At 43.6% G+C, this 20,020-nt stretch overlaps 1 protein-coding gene across 1 annotated transcript in view; it reads left to right on the plus strand.

The window, feature by feature from the left end:
• adcy2a (adenylate cyclase 2a) overlaps positions 1 to 20,020 on the plus strand; it is a 58,072-nt gene that overhangs the window by 24,915 nt on the left and 13,137 nt on the right. Inside the window, exons 5-18 of the mRNA XM_056601478.1 lie at positions 1,907 to 2,056; positions 4,413 to 4,561; positions 5,400 to 5,511; positions 5,788 to 5,915; positions 12,933 to 13,091; positions 13,466 to 13,598; positions 14,370 to 14,546; positions 14,847 to 14,890; positions 15,089 to 15,169; positions 15,507 to 15,576; positions 16,006 to 16,103; positions 16,419 to 16,503; positions 18,339 to 18,476; positions 19,250 to 19,369. Coding sequence (XP_056457453.1) covers positions 1,907 to 2,056; positions 4,413 to 4,561; positions 5,400 to 5,511; positions 5,788 to 5,915; positions 12,933 to 13,091; positions 13,466 to 13,598; positions 14,370 to 14,546; positions 14,847 to 14,890; positions 15,089 to 15,169; positions 15,507 to 15,576; positions 16,006 to 16,103; positions 16,419 to 16,503; positions 18,339 to 18,476; positions 19,250 to 19,369 — 1,644 coding nt within the window. The remainder of the gene's footprint in view (positions 1 to 1,906; positions 2,057 to 4,412; positions 4,562 to 5,399; positions 5,512 to 5,787; positions 5,916 to 12,932; positions 13,092 to 13,465; positions 13,599 to 14,369; positions 14,547 to 14,846; positions 14,891 to 15,088; positions 15,170 to 15,506; positions 15,577 to 16,005; positions 16,104 to 16,418; positions 16,504 to 18,338; positions 18,477 to 19,249; positions 19,370 to 20,020) is intronic.

Here is a 20,020-nt window from a genome sequence, read left to right on the forward strand (position 1 = left end):
CACATTATCCCGACACTAAGGCAGAGAGAAGCTAAGTCCTTTCAGACTTTGAGGAAATAATTACACAAAAATGTGATGGGTCATAGATGTAGGCCTACATTAATATAGACTTAAACACATTTGGTTGGGATTTGGTGAAAACATCTCTCTGCGATACTTGAAGGATAATCCTATGTTTTCTGAACCTGTCACTGTTACCTGTCACTTTAGCACAGCGAAATGTATTTTAATTTGAAGTTACAAACCGATCGTAATGCAACACAATGAGACTTGGATGGCTGTCTGTAGGCTAATGGTTTGATGAAGTGACTAATCCAAACATAGCGCACCCTGATGAGACACCTGCGTGTTGATTGGCCATCCGTCAGGCTGCCGTCTGTCAGGTGTGAGGGGTGCTAGTGCTAGCTACACCTTACAACTGTGAAACATGAAGATCATTTAGCCAGGGATCAATGAAAAGCGACTGCATTGAAAAAATATTTTTTGTGCCTTTTTATTATGATGTTTTTAAGAAACATTTTTGGCCATACAGATGTCTCGTATTTCTCTTATTTTGTGATTCATACACTGTGAAACAGATTTTTGTTTGTTTTTCTAAATCCACCCATGTATGAAGGACTCACGCAGGCATCCTGTGAAATCACACATGATAGTTTATTGTACAAAAGGCATTTGACTTGATGATCACATGATGTAGTCTGATTGAATCTCATGCTGTAAATGGGGTCTTCATTTCTTGTGGCAAGTGGTGCCAAATTGGATTAGAGGGTAGTTCTTAAGTGGAGGCGGAGGGTGAAGGTCATGGTTCCTTTCGTGTGCACTTCTCTTTTGTAACAGTGGATGAGCTAATTAGTAAGAATGGGCAGGAGATGAAGAAATGAAGAGAGTAAGATAGAGAGCAAGAGGGAGGGAGAGAGAAAGGAAGGCTTTGTGTGTTTGGGCTTTAGGCTTTAACTATGGCCAGGTATGAACTTCAAATACGGGGATTCAGATAAACAATTTAGTAATTTGGGAGAGCTACTTTATCAAAGATAGAGGGAATCATTATGCAAATGAAAGAGGTGGATTTAAGCCACATTGTTCATGGTGTCATGGAATACAAAACAGTATCTGTTTAATCTAAATGTAATGTGTGGGTTGGGGTGGGTCAGCATTAAGATCTCCATTTGCTTAAAAGCAGAAAATACTTACATCAATGCCATGGAAATTAACCTGGAATTCTGCATACATTTCTAGTGACTTAGTTGGTCGTAAATAAAGCCTTGCTCTCCAAAACAATACCCGCCGTATTGTATGAAGAGCAAGGCTTTATGTAAGTCTATCACTTTCTGGCAGCAAAGGAGCTTGAGTCAATTTGATCCTATGGTAGATTTTGTGATCCATTTTTGATGATGTGGAGTAACTTAATATCGTTGCTAATAATAATTTCGCTCTGTGTCGTTCTTTGGTATAATAATCTGTTAATTATCTGTACTAAAATCTCTATTGCCATCCAACCTCCCAACACTGAACAGTGGGCTACAGAGGTAGAAAATAAACACCCTGCAGTGACTACAGAGGTAGAATGAGTACAATGTTGATAAGAATTATAAGTATAATATACTAAAAACATGCAACAAAGAGACAGCACTAACAATGAGCTGATGTGCTCTGTGCACACATGTGGGCACAAGCTCACACCCTCAAGCGAGGTTGTGTGGAATAATTATTCCTTATCTAGCCCCTCAACATTTCAGACTAATAACCTTTTTTACCTGCAATAAATAAAAATAAAAAATTCTTCTGGCCGTGTCAAAGTGCGTTGTCTCGGATCGACCTAATTAACTTTATTTCACAATGAGAGTGTAATCCATTAGTGATGTGCTGATGACCTTCATCACATGGGGCAATCTCTGTTTCCCTCCAGATCCTGGCCAACGTCATCATCTTCATCTGTGGCAACATGGCGGGGGCGTACCACAAACACCTGATGGACCTGGCTCTGAAGCAGACCTACCAGGACACCTGCAACTGCATCAAGTCTCCCATCAAACTGGAGTTTGAGAAGCGCCAACAGGTGGGTGCTTTATTACCTCCACCAGGTCTGTGCTGTTGACCTTAAGTCAATTCGGCAGGGAGATGATGATATCAGCGATATCGTTGATGTGGCTGACTAGACACCAGACTGCCAGCTGTTGTTTGACAAGTCAACTTTACTCAACTGTGTAGTTTAATCATTTACAGTTGCAGCGGATCGATTAATTTAAATTTCTGTGCACCTTCTGTGTCCCTGCGGTTTTAATGGTGTTATTTAGTGGCTTGATTACCTTCCTTGTCTTTTTTATAAATATATTTATTTATTTATATATATATATATATTTATTTATTTTAATTCCTACATGATTACTGAGTTCTTGAGCGTAGTCAGTACAAGGACAGCTTGTATCGCTTTACAAAGCAGAGCACTAATATGCCTTATAAAAATGAAACACACTATCGTTTCATTTTCATCATGGTTCAGATCTGTGAATCTATGTGGTGTTGAGAGAGATCCAAGTCCACGGAGGGTTGGCCTCTCGGCTAACCTCCAGAGCACGCTAATTGTTTAAGCGCGACCCCTGCTAAATGTGATCATTATTTAATGTCTCCGGGGCATTGTGCTTTATTCTCCAGTGTAAATACCATTTAGAATTTCATGGATGATGCTATACTAATGAAAGCGGTAGTCCTTCATTGCCGGTCTCGATTACGATATCAACAACACTTCTTAGAATTAGTTTATAGTTTTTTAGTTTTCTCAAAGTTTTGACTGTTTGACAATTATGAGATTAAGAGTAACTACACTTCTACCACACCACTACCTGATGTCAATTAGCCTAAAGATCCAGTAATAAGTATTTAGTGAAATGTGCAGTTTATCAGAATCCTATATTTTCTGGCAGATAGCTATGCTTAGTGTGTAACTCAGTTGAAGACAGTAAACCTAGCTTGAACTCTTTTTAACTTACGAAACAGACTGCTTGCTATTGTCGAGCTATCTTTTGCAATAAAAGTTCCCACACTAAGCGTGTTATTGTTATCCAACTGAATACATTTTTTCGTTACGGTTGAGAATGGAAATGGTAATCCGGCGCCCAGAGGCTTGATTTAAAAGTCATGGATTAGGAAGTTTGCGCAACTGGTTTCTTTATATATTTCTTCCCTGATTTAGAGTGTGTAAAGTTGTAGCTGCAATAGGCTTAGTTTGTTCATTTTCAAATCAAACCTCATCCAATGTAAAAACTTCACCCATCTAACGGGTATAGATTCTCTTTCTCTGAAGTTAATGAAAGGGAGCGAGATTTTTTTAATCCAATGCAAAATGGAACAAGGGTAGGGGAGTCATCATTTTGGGGATGGGTGTTGTAAATAATTAGTGGTCCGAAACAACTTTCTGCTCTGTAAGTCGCCCAAAGTTTTTTAGCTAATTAACGTGTGTGCTGCAATTTAAGCTGTGGTGGTTGCAGGCTACACAATGCACTTATTTAGTAGCCTGCCAATTTGTTTATCAGTAATGAGGGTATCCTTTTCGGCTTGTATGCCTTTGCAGCACCGCAACATCATCTGCAAACACAAACACAAGAATATTTGCATAGTTAAATGTGAAGAGTTTTTTACATTTAACCATGCAAAAAAAAAAAAAACGTACAAACCATATATCCATTTAACGCCAAAACATTTTCAATGAAGGCACACACGATTTAACCTCTATTTGTCATTGTCTTACCACAAGCCAATGTGGGTTTGGAATTGCGTCGTCAACATTTGTAATGACTAGTTTACTCTAGCAAATCCAATCTGAAGTTTATATATTTTTCTTAAAGTGCCTTGATTACAGCTCAGTGCCAATACAGCAATACAGCCTTTTGTGAAAACACACTTTCTTAATTGTGATGGCCTACTCTGCATTGCCCCTCTCTTTAGAGTGCCCTTATGAGTGTGATATGCCCTTACCAGAAGACATGAATTCCCGTTTCCGACACTATTTTAATGTCACAGACAATTTTTCAGGTTGTTAGCGATGGAAAGCATACAATGTGTTGTATCGGATACGCTATGTGGTATTTCTAGTGTGTTTGAATCTGTGGACTGCTGTCGCATGGTCTGCCAACTCCTACAACGTGTCCACACTTGACATTGATGAAGTATTTATGAACCCCTCTTCCCCGATACTGGGTGACCTTGACGCCAAGTTGTGAAGACAGCATGCTGTCAAATGGGTATGGGCTCTGTCCCCATTCCCAGTCCCATCCTGATCTTATGAGGCAAAGATCACCGAATTTGACATGGGGAAAACGTATCATTATGTGTTCCTCCCTCCTTCTTTTAATCCTTGTTCCTCTCCTCTGGTTGGCTATAATACTTGTTCCTCTCCTCTGGTTGGCTGTGCTCAGGAGCGTCTGCTGTTGTCCTTGCTGCCAGCCCACATCGCCCGCGTGATGAAGAACGAGATCATTCAGCGCCTGCAGGGGCCCAACTTTGGCCAGATGGAGAACACCAACAACTTTCACAACCTCTATGTCCAGAGACACACCAACGTCAGGTATGTACATGAACCAACCTTTTTATTGTGATTATACAAAGAAAGACAAACCTGCAAGTTCTCTGCAGCTGAATTGGGGATGTTAGGCCCGGAACAGAGATTATCACCTCGAAAGCAGATACAACAGAAGTTTATATTTGAGAGAAAGTCAGATAATGACACAGGTAGGAATGAAAGGTACCACGAAAGGGGTAGAAGTACCGTATTTTCCGCACTATGAGGCGCACAAGAGTATAAGCCGCAGCAGCTAAATTGAATGATGCGTACATATATAAGCCGCACTGGAGCCCGCCGCTTAAAGGTGGGGGGGGTGCGGACCGGTCATAGAGCCCATAGAGTTAAAGTTGGTGGACTGTAACCTGTAAAATCCAGCGATTTAGGAGGTCCCCTAGCGGCCGTTTGCTGTAAAAATCCACATATTAGCCGCGTAAACGAAAAATGGGAAAAAATGCGCGGCTTATAGTCCGAAAATTACAAGAACCAGTCTTAGCTCTGAGGGGTTATGCTTAACGGACCACAAGGTTGGGTGACTTAACTATCGTAACTGTCTCTCTTGGCCGTTCATATTTGCATTATTGTAAAATGACAAATTACACAGTTTCATATATTAAGCTGGGTATATAGTGTTAATATTTTGGATATATTTTCTCTTATCAATAAAAAAAATTAAGATTTATAAATAATACAATTATATAATTAATTTTTTAATTCTTCTTCCTTTTAATTAATTTTTTTATTTCTACTTGTGTCCTGTCCTTTGTGCTTTGACACCCGAATTTCCCATCTTGACTCCTAAAGCACCAGCCCTATCTCCTCCTCTGTGTTCTGTGTTCCCCAGCATCCTGTATGCTGATATCGTAGGCTTCACGCGGCTGGCCAGCGACTGCTCCCCAGGAGAGCTGGTGCACATGCTGAACGAGCTGTTTGGCAAATTTGATCAAATTGCCAAGGTAAGCACGTCACTACGAGTGAAAAACAGCCCTTTGTTGACCCCACCATTTTGTTAGCGGCATTCAAGGAAATTCATTCAAGAAGGCCAGTGATCATTTGCAATCCGATCATTTAGATGAGCAGAGCTAAAGGGATGAGCAAAGTTATTGTTTACGAGTACTCTGGTGAACATTATGCAATGTTCTTAAGACTGATGTATCCTATGGAAATAATGATGATTTGTCCACTTATTGATCAGTATGGATTGATTTCTTCTTTATTTTATTGTTTCACAGGAGAATGAGTGCATGCGGATCAAAATCCTCGGGGACTGCTACTACTGTGTGTCCGGACTGCCTGAGTCCCTGCCCAACCACGCACGGAACTGTGTCAAAATGGGGCTGGACATGTGCGAGGCCATCAAGTAAGCACTTCTGTTTGCTTACCCGTTTTTTTATCAGAATTGTTTTTAAATATGACATTTAGTAGTATGGTAGTAACGGTAATGTGATCATCACAGTCACACATCTGCTGGAGTTTTGTCTTAAAGGGGCTACGTGCAGTGGCGGTTCTAGACACATTTTACTAGGGGGGCCAAGGAGGGGCCAGTGTTTAACCAGAGGGGAACAAAATGCATTCATTAAATTCATCCAACATTTAATTTGAACAAGAGTTTAGAACTTCAGCGGTCTGTATTTTTTTGTCAAACTATCTTAAATTGATGGAGCTAATGCCCTAAATCATCAATATCATATAATTTTTTTTTTTTTACAAGTGTGCATGAGAGGTAGGGCCATAAAAAAATGAAAAATAAAAAATACAGTACAGGTTACAACTTACAGTGTGTCAATGTGAAAAAAAACCTCCAGGTTACAACGAAGTGCAAAACAATGTGCCATTTCCTATTTATTTGATCAGTTTCAGTGTGGAGAAACTGTGTTCCCAAGAGGCTGTTCTTACAGGAAGGGTTACAGCAATCTTGCACAGTCTAAAGAGCTCAAAGAAAACTTCACTGTTCTACTGTTCTTTCCTCATTTCATGATAGCTGCTATTAGAAGAAAAATACGTAGGGGCATGCATTAGATTTCGTTGCATAACGATCCCTCCCTACTTAACACGGGCAGATAGCCTTCTACTCTTTACTCAAATGTATTTGTTATCCCAATGCAGCAGCCAAAACTGAGAAAATACGTGGTTAACATCACAACATTGTGTAGCCTAGACCTAGCAAGTATACTGACATTTGGATACTCGCTTTTGCTTTGAGGAGTTTGCTTAGATATGATTACGTTTCTAAATACATCGAGACCAGACATTTACAAACTTAATTTCATCATCAGTGTGAGGAACTACAGTAACACGGTTATGTGCAAGAACAACAAGTCACTTACGAAATGAAATCGTTTTGCTTACCTTTGACTCTTGCAACAGGAGAAATTGTGGCTCCTTTCTCCAAGAGTAGTCGCTGAGCTCGCATTAACCGAGTAGCAGCAGCACAGTGTTTGGGTTAGCCGCTCTAAGTTACCCGTGTAGAACTTTGCGTCAAATTATCTCCTTGAAATCAGCAGAATCATAATTGTTTTATTTGGTCATCACGGGGGGCCACAGGGGGGGCCAGGGCCATGTCTACAGGGGCACTGGCCCCGTAGGCCCCAGTGTAGAACCGCCATTGGCTATGTGTACAATTAGTTTGCATGGCCTTTGTATTGCCTATTACAACGTCTATTAAACAGGAAACATCAAATGCAATGCTTCAGACCGGGGGTATTATTGGCTGTATCTGCAACCGCACTATACTCTTGAATTCATATTCTATTTGAATCGCACATGGAGAAGGAGAGAGATAAGGTGAAGGGAGAGATTGAGAGAGAGAGAGATTGAGAGAGAGAGAGAGAGAGAGATTAAGAGAGAGAGATTAAGAGAGAGAGATTGAGAGAGAGAGATTAAGAGAGAGAGAGATAGAGACAGAGATATAGAGACAGAAGGGTTTGACATAGTATCACTGTGTCAGTTCTTGAATGAGTTTAGGTTATTATTTCTCTGGTCCATAACAGCGCTGCTAGTCTCGGGTCAATTTATTAAACCACTGCATCATAGCAAGTGCTTTGGAGTAACATCAAATAAATGGGAAAAGCCACACAGGCAATTTGGTGTCTGCGCACTGTCACCTTTTCATCACCGCTTTTATTGCGGGGGTCCAAAGAAATCATCAGTTGTTCCCATAACACACACGGCCGTCTTCTGCCAAACCTTATATTGGTTCCAGTTCCACTTCCTAGTTAGCTGACTGCGTCTCCCTCAGTGGATGATTCACCAGCAGACGCCTCTGTATACGGCCAGCGGGGAACACGAATCAAAGGTGGCTGCATGCATACTTTGAGCTCGATTTTTATGATCGCTCATGAGCGATTGGATGAGAAGAGTTATGCTTTATTGATCGCACACAGAGCAGGCCTCTGGGCATCACGGCTCGGAAGGTAATAAAAAAGGAGGGGCGGATATAGACACACGATATATACCCATGATGGCAACAAGGTTATAAATCTACAGGGAATCTCGCATCCATGATAATGAAAAACCACATGAAACAACCAAAATAAATAATGTTATTAGTTTTGATACGTCTGACAATGGACATCTGAGAGGGAGGAGAGACACAGCTACGATGGACAGGGGTTGCAACAGGGGTGGTGATGAGCACGGGCCTATGTCACGTTCTGCCTGCTTCGCTGTACCAGATTAGAAGGGGGGCTTGCTGTGTTGAACTTGGTGTGTTTTAATGATGGCAACTTGGGAATCGACTCGCAGCGGCAGAGTTTGACATAACAGATCTTAAAATAATGAAATGCTTATATCTAGCCATAGTGCAACAAAAATTGAAGAATGGAAACCGCCTTTAAGCAATCCAGTCTTCCTAGGATTCCCGGGAGTCTTATTAGGCATGTGGGTGTGGGTCAGGAATTGCCAGGGGTCTTGAATGGAAGGGGATGTTTCCTCCCTGCTTCCGACCACATTTATGGAGGGCTTTTTGGGGATACGCATTACGCACCGACCTATAAGCTACATGCTGCAGAATTACAAACTGCACTCTTTAATTGCAGAGCCTAACATTTTTCAATCCAGTGATGAGGACTATGAGGAGTTCCATTGTTGTTGTTGTTGTGGTTGTTTTTCTTCTTCTTCTTCTACTCCTTTTTCTTCTTCTTCTTCAATTCATTCTCGTCCCTTCAACACTTACCCCAGTGATCAATGTGAAACAATTCATGGATGTATCTGGAGAAGATTATGAAGTTTGTGTGTGAAACCACCTTGATGGTTATTGAAGTGGAAAGGCCACACTTTATTTCAATTTACACGCCCAATTTGAGCTATAGTAGATAAGTAGCCTAGTCTAGTATTGAGTGCATTTTTCATACATTTCATGGCCGTGCGGGTCCTGAAAACATTGCGTCATCCCCTTCACAGTGTGGTACTACTGGCGTTTCGCTAGGGTGCTTTTTGAATCACAGCTCCTGTAACATCTCAAGCGGTGATGAGGATGCTTACCTACTTTATTAAAGAAGCTGTTCCATTAAAATACCTGATGTGCAGCCATTTACACAGCACACATTTATCTATTCAAATTTCTTTAGAAGTGCCCAGAGGGACGCAAATGTGCAAGCAATCCCAATGTACACAAACTCCTTTTACTTTTACTGTCTTGGTGGCGGTTTGGGGATAGTTATTGTTCTGCAGCCAAAATACCGGTATGTTTTCTATTTGCGTTGCCAATCAAAGGGCATACAATGCTGGAATTCTCGTCAGATGATGAAAAGTGCAGAGGAACGAACACTCCGAGGAAAGGTGGGGATTTTCTGTCCTCTCAATGAAAGCCTCCATTACTGTAAAGGCCACAACAAACACAACAAAGATGATATAATCCACACTGCAAACACATCCACAAACCTCTCTCTCTCTCTCTCTCTCTCTCTCTCTCTCTCTCTCTCTCTCTCTCTCTCTCTCTCTCTCTCTCTCTCTCTCTCTCTCTCTCTCTCTCTCTCACATATAATTAAGTTTGGTCTGGATCAAACAGGATCGAGTTCAAATGGTGTGTTGTCAGATAGGGTCCCCTCGGGGGTCGCGTCAGGTCTTCGGTACACCTTCAGTGTACCGCCTGCGGTGTCAGTGTCCCTCTCTGACCCTGCCATGCCACCGGGTAAACACAAAGCCACCGGAGGAGGGGGTGATGACAAGAACAACGTGTTTGTGTATGTGTGTGTGTGTGTGTGTGTGTGTGTGTGTGTGTGTGTGTGTGTGTGTGTGTGTGTGTGTGTGTGTGTGTGTGTGTGTGTGTGTGTGTGTGTGTGTGTGCGTGTTTGTGTGTGTGCCTGCGTGTAAGTATCCGTCTGTCTATCTGTCTGTGCGTGCGCGTGCTCGTGTGAGGCGCGACGGATACCGAAATTTAAAGAGCGAACAGAGCAGGGCGGAGATGTTAAAGGTTTTGCACCCGCCCTTTAACCTACCCCCACTCCGAAGGAAGACGAGCTGGCGTGGCCCTAGGCGGTCTGGGCGGGTTGTTTTCTCAGTGCTCTGTTGCTCTGGTCTGAGGCAGCTCTGTTTTGTCAGGTTGATGTTTATTCTATGGGAGCCTGATTCACAGTCACGTATGCGTCCCTGTCGGGGTGGTTGTGGAGATAATTATAAGACACAGGAAGCGGGATCAGGTCACTGCTGTCTAATGAGACACAAACGCACTCACAAACACTTACATCTCCAGCACTGTGAGCATGGGGGGGGGGGGGGAGGTGAGGAGGACATTACATTTGGAATCAAATCTAATAGTTGGGGCCCATGGAAATCCAATGGATACCTGTGTGTGTGTGTGTGTGTGTGTGTGTGTGTGTGTGTGTGTGTGTGTGTGTGTGTGTGTGTGTGTGTGTGTGTGTGTGTGTGTGTGTGTGTGTGTGTGTGTGTGTGTGTGTGTGTGTGTGTGTGTGTGTGCGTTTGTGTGTGTGTCCCCCATATTATCACATTGCAATTCCATTCTGTGACCTGACCCTGCAGTTGAAAACCAATCGTGTCTGACGGCCAGAGTATAATATCTGTCAGATCATTCAGAAGGAATCTATCTAGTTACAATCAGACCCCTTATTGGTCATTTCACACCCATCGGCACACATGTTACACACAGGTTAGTCTTCTGCCTAGCTAAATAGACCTTTTGTGTGGGAATATGGTGTCGTGCTTCCAGCTCGACAACGACGAAGAGAGTGTGTGGTTATAATGGGCTACATTTCTCAATTGACTTTACCTGCGAGCGCGTTCTGTATTTACTGCTTGTTAGCCATGGCTCACCCTCTGATATACTCGTCTCAGAATAAAAGAGAAAACGGATGGAATAAGAATAAAGATATCAACGTCCAATGTTTTAACAAACGGAATTAAAAATAATGTAAAGCCCAAAACATCCAACATCGATTCCTTATGCTCCTCTCTCAGCATGGTGAATGGATGCTTCGTGACAAACCCACACCAACCTTGGTCTTAGACCAGAGGATGGAGAGAGAGACACAAGGGCAGGGAGGCTAGGGGGGTCCAGGAGGTCTGCTGTGTGTATTGCTAACAAGCGGGGACAGCCAGATACCCCTGCATGTGCTTGCAATGCACTCACAGACGTGCATGTGTATACTTAATAGCATTCCCAGTGTGTGCATATATGTAGTTTACACACGCACACGGACACACGTACACACGCATGCACAGACACACGCACACACAAGCACACACACGCCCATTGCTTTTAAGCACACAGTGTGTCAAGCAACTGGACCCTAATTGCTGGTTTCCTGTGTTTAAGCCTGACCTTTAGGGCTGGACTTTGTCTGCATCTGTTGCTAGGTGATGGTTAGTATTTATTAAATGGGAGGCTGTTGGGAAGGCAGAGAACAATATGGGCAAAGGTTATGTGAGTCCCTCTCCCACCGTGACTTAATAGGTCATATTAGGCTCAAGTTCAGCTTTGTGTAAAACGACGATGGCAATGTCATATCATTATTCCTTTTTGGGTTGTTTTGGGCTGAGTTGGGTTGAATTGTTTATCCGAGACTGTATACAAGACTCAGTGGAATAATCTCGCCTGACTCAATGCTCCAGGTATTTTTTTACCTGGAGCTTAGCATTTTTCCATTTCCATTTAGCAAACGCTTTAATCCAAAGTACGTAAAGGAGTAGGCTATGCAGAGTCCAGGTGAACTCAGAACAAGTGAGTCATAAGTCTCTTGCAGAAGCCGGTGAGCGACTTTTGGACCTGACATCGACAGGGAGCTCGTTTCACCATTGCAGTGCCAAAACAGATGAACCCATCATTTTGTGTGACTAATGTTGACAACCATTTTTTAAATTGGTCCAGTTTTGAGCGAGAGCATGAGCACAGTGCCCTGTCAATTTACATTCTCTAAAAGTGGCTGTTTTTGCAAGTGACATGCTCAGATTGTAATTACAAGTGTCCGAATCTCGTTTTGAGAAGATAATAAAAGAAACGTGGGTGAGAGTTGGAGAGAGGACGGCCGGAAAAAGAGTTTGTCGTGTTGGACTACAGAAAGCGTAGCGTAATGTTGTCTTATTTGGGTCAGGAAGGGTCGAGATCTCAGAGCGAGTCTTTTAATTTAGTGAGATTTGGTTAGAAACTATAACAAACAGACCGGATCTAGCAAATGGTGAACGAAAAGAGGTTGTTCCATACACTGATAAAACCAGTTTGAGCCTGTCCATGGCAAAATCAAGCACTTTTAAAGGACATGCATCAATGGGACACTATTGCCCCATAGGGTAGGGTTACATTGCAGCCCGCTTCTCAGCTGCAATGGCTGAAGCCCTCTAAACTAGCTTATTGCTCTAAACTAAACCAATTAAAAATAAACGTTTTTTTCGAATTATTCACTTAAACCGAAAATGGTGGGAATATATTGCCTAAGTAGAAAAATATCTACCCTTCAAGAGATTCCGAGTTTAAACCAGCCAGAGGCACTTTGGTAAACAAAACACGAATAAACACAGTTATCGATAAAAATGAAGGAACAATCCACTGGTTTCGCTCTCTTGCTGTAGAATTTTAATTTGTCAGTGATTAACCCCTTTTTGTGTCAGTTGTCGCTGCATAGCAATTTGGAACAGGAATGTCACTGAACAGTCTCAGAGATAGCGGTTAGGATGACAGTTGCTAAAACCGTACACTCAGATTACGCAGATTTAGAGATAAAGTAAAATTTAAATATATGAATGGTAAACGTAAATCAACTCTTCCAATTTTTTCTTTGGTTGAACAGTAAATGGCATTTTCGGTGAATGAAAGACCTGTGCATTGTTTCCCATGTTTAATGTACAACACCTTGTTGTACGTCGATAAACATTGAGCTCAGCTGAGGCTGATTGCGCTGTTGCATTATGTTCCGTTGTGTAACAGGAAAGTTCGAGACGCCACCGGCGTTGACATCAACATGCGTGTCGGAGTGCATTCTGGGAACGTGCTGTGTGGCGTGATCGGGCTTCAGAAGTGGCAGTATGACGTGTGGTCACATGACGTCACACTGGCCAATCACATGGAGGCAGGAGGTGTACCGGGGTGAGACGGCTGCTCATAATGACCCCATTGAATCAAACCGTTTCCACAATGGCCATGATTTCTTTGTAATACAATTTTTAATTCACAAAGTTGTTTAACACATGCGAGGGCGAGCTTGTCAAAAGGACCTTTGTCGGGGATGCTTGCACCATTTTACGTTGGTTAAATTGAATATATTGAAGAATCGAATCTCAAATCAACAAGTCTATATCATGGCCACGACCACAGAAATTAGGCTCTGAAAAAATACGTTATCACTCAATTTGCCTATTTGTGTCAGGCTCAAGACCCAACGGTGAGTGTCTGGAGTCAGAACACACACGTTCATTTTTTAACGGCACCAATGACACCACCGCCTGTGTCCCTCCGGCCAGGCGAGTCCACATCACCTCGGTGACGCTGGAGCACCTGAACGGGGCGTACAAGGTGGAGGACGGGGACGGGCAGGAGAGAGACCCCTACCTGAAGCTGCACGGGGTCATCACCTACCTGGTTATCAACCCTAAGGTAGAGCCAAATGCCAAGTACTAACATTGTTAGGTTAACCCATTCCCCGTATACATTAGCCCTAGCTAGGAGAAAATGCTCCACAATGCTAAAGACTATTTTTAAGTGCAAGAATGTACTACATACAATAAGTGAGTACATTAAGTGCCAGGGCGTACAACATACAATAAGTGCGTACATTGAGTGCCAGGACGTACAACATACAATAAGTGCATACATTAAGTGCCATACACAATACGTGACATCATGTTAAATTAAAACTGACAAGTCACATCACGTTCAATGAAAGCAGACCAGTGACATCATGTCCAATGAAAACGGAACAGTGACATCATGTCCAATGAAAACAGACCAGTGACATCATGTCCAATGAAAACGGAACAGTGACATCATGTCCAATGAAAACAGACCAGTGACATCAGGTTCAATGAAAACCGACCAGTGACATCATGTCCAATGAAACCAGACCAGTGACATCATGTCCAATGAAAACCGACCAGTGACATCATGTCCAATGAAAACAGACCAGTGACATCATGTCCAATGGAAACAGACCAGTGACATCATGTCCAATGAAAACCGACCAGCGACATCATGTCCAATGAAAACAGACCAGTGACATCATGTCCAATGAAAACAGACCAGTGACATCATGTCCAATGAAAACAGACCAGTGACATCATGTCCAATGAACACAGACCAGTGACATCAGGTTCAATGTATGGAACTGTATGGAAACCACTGCTTCCCACCCACCCTCCGTCCATCCAGGTGGAGCGTCGGAGCCCCCAGCAGCACTACCGGCCCCGCCACACGGTGTACGGGGCCAAGATGAGAGCCTCGGTGCGCATGACCCGGTACCTGGAGTCCTGGGGGGCCGCCAAACCCTTCGCCAACCTGCACCACCGGGACAGCATGACCAACGAGAACGGCAAGATCAACACCGTCGTGAGTACAGGAGTCTGGGAAGGAAAGCGCACAAAAGCAAACACAAAGGTGCTTCAAGGCTGATTGGATTAAGTTCCTCTTTTAAAATGGAGAGATAATTGGCTCCCCCTTTGTTTTCGTTCCATTTTTAGTCTATCCTTACAGAGTGAACTCAAATTGAGCTCAATTTTAGTGTTTTTCTGCCGCCGATTACAAAAGCTAACAAGGGCTCAGTTTGGCTAAACCCTGATTCCTCTCCCTTTTCCTTTCTCTCTCTCTCTCTCTCCCTCTCTCTCTCTTATATCATTTCGGGTTTGTCAGGACGTGCCAATGGGGCAGTACCATTTCCAGCGGAGATCAGAGAGGTATACTGCCGATTTAACAACATATCTGCATAATCCAAGGGGGGGTGGGGCATGCTAGATTATTCCCTTGCATGCAGCCCTGGCAGATTTGGTTTGGCTACGTCTGCCGTGCTGCAGGCCTAGTTGCTTGCGGGTTGAATAGGCAGTGAAATCACTAGAATGTCTTTGTTCTCTGTCTTTTCCCGCTGTGCGACGCAGAACCAAGTCCCAGAAGAAGCGCTTCGAGGAAGAGCTCACAGAGAGGATGATCAGGACCTTTGATGGGATCAATTCTCAAAAGTACGCGTTCTGGGGTATTTATGATGCTTAGTGAGATGGAGCATGAGGAGAGATAAAACAGGGTATGTGGGTTATGCACCATCGTGGGAGGCCCCTGCTTTGGTTGACGCTGTGCATATGAATGTGTTTGATGATTAATGGAGTAAGATACTAAGTAATTTACTAAATGTAGAGCTAAAAAAAAGCATAATCACAATTCCCTGACCTGTTAATTATACAAAAGATAGGTAGTATGACTTTGTAGCTAAACTCACTTTCATCCAAAAAAAAATAACAATATATGTTCCAATCTGTGTTTTCTCGTGTCTCCAAATTGTTCTTTATTACGTACTTTCAGACAATGGCTTAAATCCGAAGACATCCAAAGAATATCGTTATTCTTTCACAACAAGTCCTTGGAGAAGGAGGTAAGACACACACACACACACACACACACACACACACACACACACACACACACACACACACACACACACACACACACACACACACACACACACACACACACATACACACACACACACACACACACACACACACACACACACACACACACACACACACACACACACACACACACACACACACACACAGGCAGCATCTGGCAGTGGCTCGGCGTTCCGGTTTGGCAGAGCCGCTCGGAAGGAAAACCCTGAAACGCATTGACACCCACACCCACACCCCTACTTCCCCTGAAAGCCCTGGCACATCACAGGCGTAGCTGCCATGTCTGCCGAGTGAAACGCACTGAAAGTGAGCCGTGGAGGCCGATGGCGAACACATCGGCGGTTCTCAACCAGAGGGGAAGTGACTTATTTTCCTTTCTGATGTTCCAGTACCGGGCAACAACTCTGCCGACTTTCAAGTACTACGTGACCTGCGCCTGCCTCATCTTCTTCTGCATCTTCATCGTGCAGATCCTGGTCCTGCCAAAGTAGGTGTGCTCTGTTTCGTCTCGACCACGGATGATGAATACGAGTGAGTTGAGTTTGGCTCTCGGCTCATCTCTAAGGTGCCTGGACACTCCTTACGGTTAACCGGTTAGCCAGCATCCGATCACTGATTTTTTTTGCCTGTCTGTATGTATGTTTGTATGTCAATTATGGCACCCATTGCCCTCCCGATCATCCCTGGATGGAGGGATCCCCCACTCTGAGTCTCTTCTCAATATTTCTTTCTTGCTAAGGGAGTGAATTGAACGAGAGGACCCCTGGATTGCAGCTGGATTTATGTCTGTTTTTGTCTGCAGAACGACCATCTTGGGGATCTCCTTCGGGATGTCTTTCCTCACGCTCTCACTGATCCTAGTCATCTGCTTCATCGGACACTTCCTGGTGAGGAGCCGGCTCCGGCCAATCAGAAGGGTACCCTTCCGCGGTTATGTATTGTGCCTGACACGCGCTGTACTCTGTGGTCATCTGGTGTACCATCCGTCCCTTTTCAAATAGATTCTAATTTACACTGAGTCATATCATTACCCATGATCAACAACCTGCGCCAAAAAAACGTCTTACATCCAAATGCTACTGCATAGATGCAAAAGCATAGCTAATATCTTAGCATGCAATGTGCTTACACACAGCCAGCTAGTGTGTCGGAACCCTAACTATAAATGCTCCCTCCCTATGCTCCTACGCCCCTCCACGTTGCACAAAAACTGGTTGCGATAGAGAGCAGAATGAAACAAAAAAAGGATAAAGTTGAACAACAGAGAAAAGCTATTCAGCCCCGGGCTGTAACAGGATGACTCATTCTCCTCCAACAAAGACGTGTCCCTGGTTGTTGCTCTGTTCTGGTTAACTGGCTCCTGTGAGAGGATCCTGCTACCTTGCTCTTGTTTGACACATTGCCCACAGCGGCAAAACAACAGATTTAGAGACTCTGTTGCATTTTATTTTCTTTCTTGGTGTTCCTCTGTGATTCACTATCTTGTTTACAACACAATAGCTGTCACTTCTCTATCTATATACATCTGTGTGTACGTTCATGCGTGCTCATGTGTGTGTGTACTATGTATGTATATCCACTTTTTCAATCGAGAAAAGGGAGAAGCAAAAACATACAAACAACATTGCAGCACATAAAGCCAAACCAAATCTTTTTACCAGGTTGAACAACTTTCTTTCCCTATTTTCACATAAGAAATCAATAAACACAAGACCAGAATGGTGAAAAAGGAAGCCATGTTAACGGGACACGTTCAGACACTCACTCCATCTATCTCATGTAGATAGATATCAGGATGCGACGATGAGCCACACTATCACTATGGTTCTGTATTTCTCTCCTATCCATATGACATAAATATCTATAATTATCCACCGCTGTTTTGTTGTCCTCCATCAGAAGACTGAGGACAGCTCAGAGATGAATGGGCAAACGATTCAAGCTCTGACTGTTATCATTATCTTCCACAGTCGAGAGACTCAACAGCTACAGGCAGGGTCAGACACCGGAAAGCAGTTGTCCTGAACTGGGCGTGCTAAAGCTAAGAGTCGAACCGTCTGAGCTCTGAGCTAGTAAGTGAGTTGACATTTCAGCGCCCCTCGCTAAATGTACATTTTACAGAGCGAGAAATTAAAAGCCACTCATGATAAATTGCGGCGGTGCAATTATTGCCTTCATTTGAATAGCGTGGCCAAACACTGAGTCAGAAAGCTGTTATGTCCGACTCTGTTTTTCCATTTACTAATGGAAGCCAGAAGGGAAAAGAGAGAGGGGGGGGGGGGGGGGGAGTGTGAAAACCAGAGCCTTCTTTGGGACTGATGTGTGCCAATCTTTCCTTCACACGTTATTTGACATTGACTGCACTGAACATAACACACTATTACCGTCGGTGATGAGTTGAAATGTCTAGACTCTTGACAAATTGAGCCTTCGGTCAATCACGAAACGCTTATTGTTTATAGTGCGGGTTGTGCAAACGGTCCAATTAGAAAGAGGACTCTTTTATTCTAAATGATTGATGTGTGAGCAATGTGTGCGCTTGTGACATACGTGTGCACGTGGGAACATGTGTCTGTGCTCACACGTGCACACCTATGTATATTCACACATTTATATACATACACACGTGCACGACGCTAACGTGCACACATGAACACGTGCAAACCTGCGCACATGCTCACGCGCACACGCGCTCACGTGCACACATGCCTGTTGCCCCCAGCACTGCAGTAAGAGCACGTCGGCCTCGTGGACCTGGTTGCTGCGCTCGTCCGGTATCATCGCCAACAAGCCGTGGCCCCGCATCACGCTCACCATGACGACCACCGCGCTCATCCTGGTCATGGCTGTCTTCAACATGGTGAGGCGCCGCAGTTGTCCGTCACCGTGGAGGTGGCCCCGGTTGCATGGCAACTAACGAGGCTTCACACGGAAGCGGATTACGGTCGCCCCCGGTGACCCCCTTGACGCTCAATAGCCTCTCGCCTTAATGGGCGAGGGTGTGTTTAGACGGTCGGTGGGGGAATGTGTGAGGATTGGGGCGGTGGCCGGATGTATGTAGTTGGAATAATAGTAAAAAAGAGTAGAAGCAGATCAGAGGAAGTTTGTTCCATTTCTTCTCAGTGTCAGAATTAGCTGCTTCAGTTTTAGAAATTTAAAAAAATTAATTAAAAAATTCTATTCGCTAGCATGCTATGGTTTAGGGCTATACCCTAACCCTAGGTCCCAAGAAGTCTGAAATACTGTCAGTCAAATTATTTTATTTTTATTTGTATGCACATTATAATAACTGAATTAAACATGATATGGAGGCCTAAGATACAGGACTTGGAAATAGTTGCATGTGCCTGGGGTTACTCTAACCTTTTTGAGATGCTAATCCACTGACTTCAGGCAAGTGGATGGAACTAAGGATAACTGTTGACTCAAACTTCCTCTTCAGACTTCCTTCCTTCCTCTCAATATTCTCATCTTCTGCAATGTGTTAAACATCTGGAACAAGAAAACAATTAAATGGACTCCATAGTTAGCTTTAAGTCGTAGAATTTCGTGAGTCTTCAATGGAAATGAGCCGATACATCATATATTCTGAAAATTATTTTATTTTCAAACTGCCATTTCTCTTGTACGCAGTTCTTCTTGGGGGAGTCTGTGACCTCGCCTGTTCCGGTTTATAATTCATCCAATGAGACGTTTTTTTACAACAATGGACAACCAATGAGCTCCATTGATAAAAATGGCTTCTACCTCCCGGTAAGTTGTGTATAGTAAACATACATCGGAATAATGCATGTGTGAAATCAAGTTAAGTGCATCAGTGTAACCAATTGAAACCCCTGCCAAGTCAATTGCGAGTGTGTTTATCTGTTGTGTTGCTGTTTGTCTATGTGTGCGTCTGCATGTTTACGTTTCTCTCTCAGTGTCCTCTGCTAGTTATAAAACAACTTGTGTAGTATTCAGCGTTATATATATATTCAGTTAAGCCCACTTTGCTAAATGGAGCAATTTGGGTCAAGTCGTCGACCTGAGGAAGCCAGCCTCAGAGGATCTTCCCTCTACCTCTATCTTCCTCCTTTTTGAACTCCAGCCTTAAACATCTTAAGATATCCAACCCATCTTCCCAATCTCTCTTATCTCCTATACTCTGCGTCTGCCGGAGGCCGTTCTGCTTGCTTCCTAGCTGCTCCACCATGGCATTGGCTCATGTTCCCAGGAGCGGTTGTTGCGGTTGGCCCCTGTATCACTAGTGGTGTGGGTCTCTGGGTGTCAACCCTCTGAGGATTGACCTCCTCCCTCGTGGACGGTGATGGAAGTATAGCAGCAGCCGTACACTGGATACAATCGGTTGCCACTCTCTCTCGTGGCATCCGATGAATCATTTACGAAATGCTAACATGAGAGGAT

Source organism: Gadus chalcogrammus, chromosome 11 (genome assembly GCF_026213295.1).
Source record: "Gadus chalcogrammus isolate NIFS_2021 chromosome 11, NIFS_Gcha_1.0, whole genome shotgun sequence".
Classification (NCBI taxonomy): Eukaryota; Metazoa; Chordata; class Actinopteri; order Gadiformes; family Gadidae; genus Gadus; species Gadus chalcogrammus.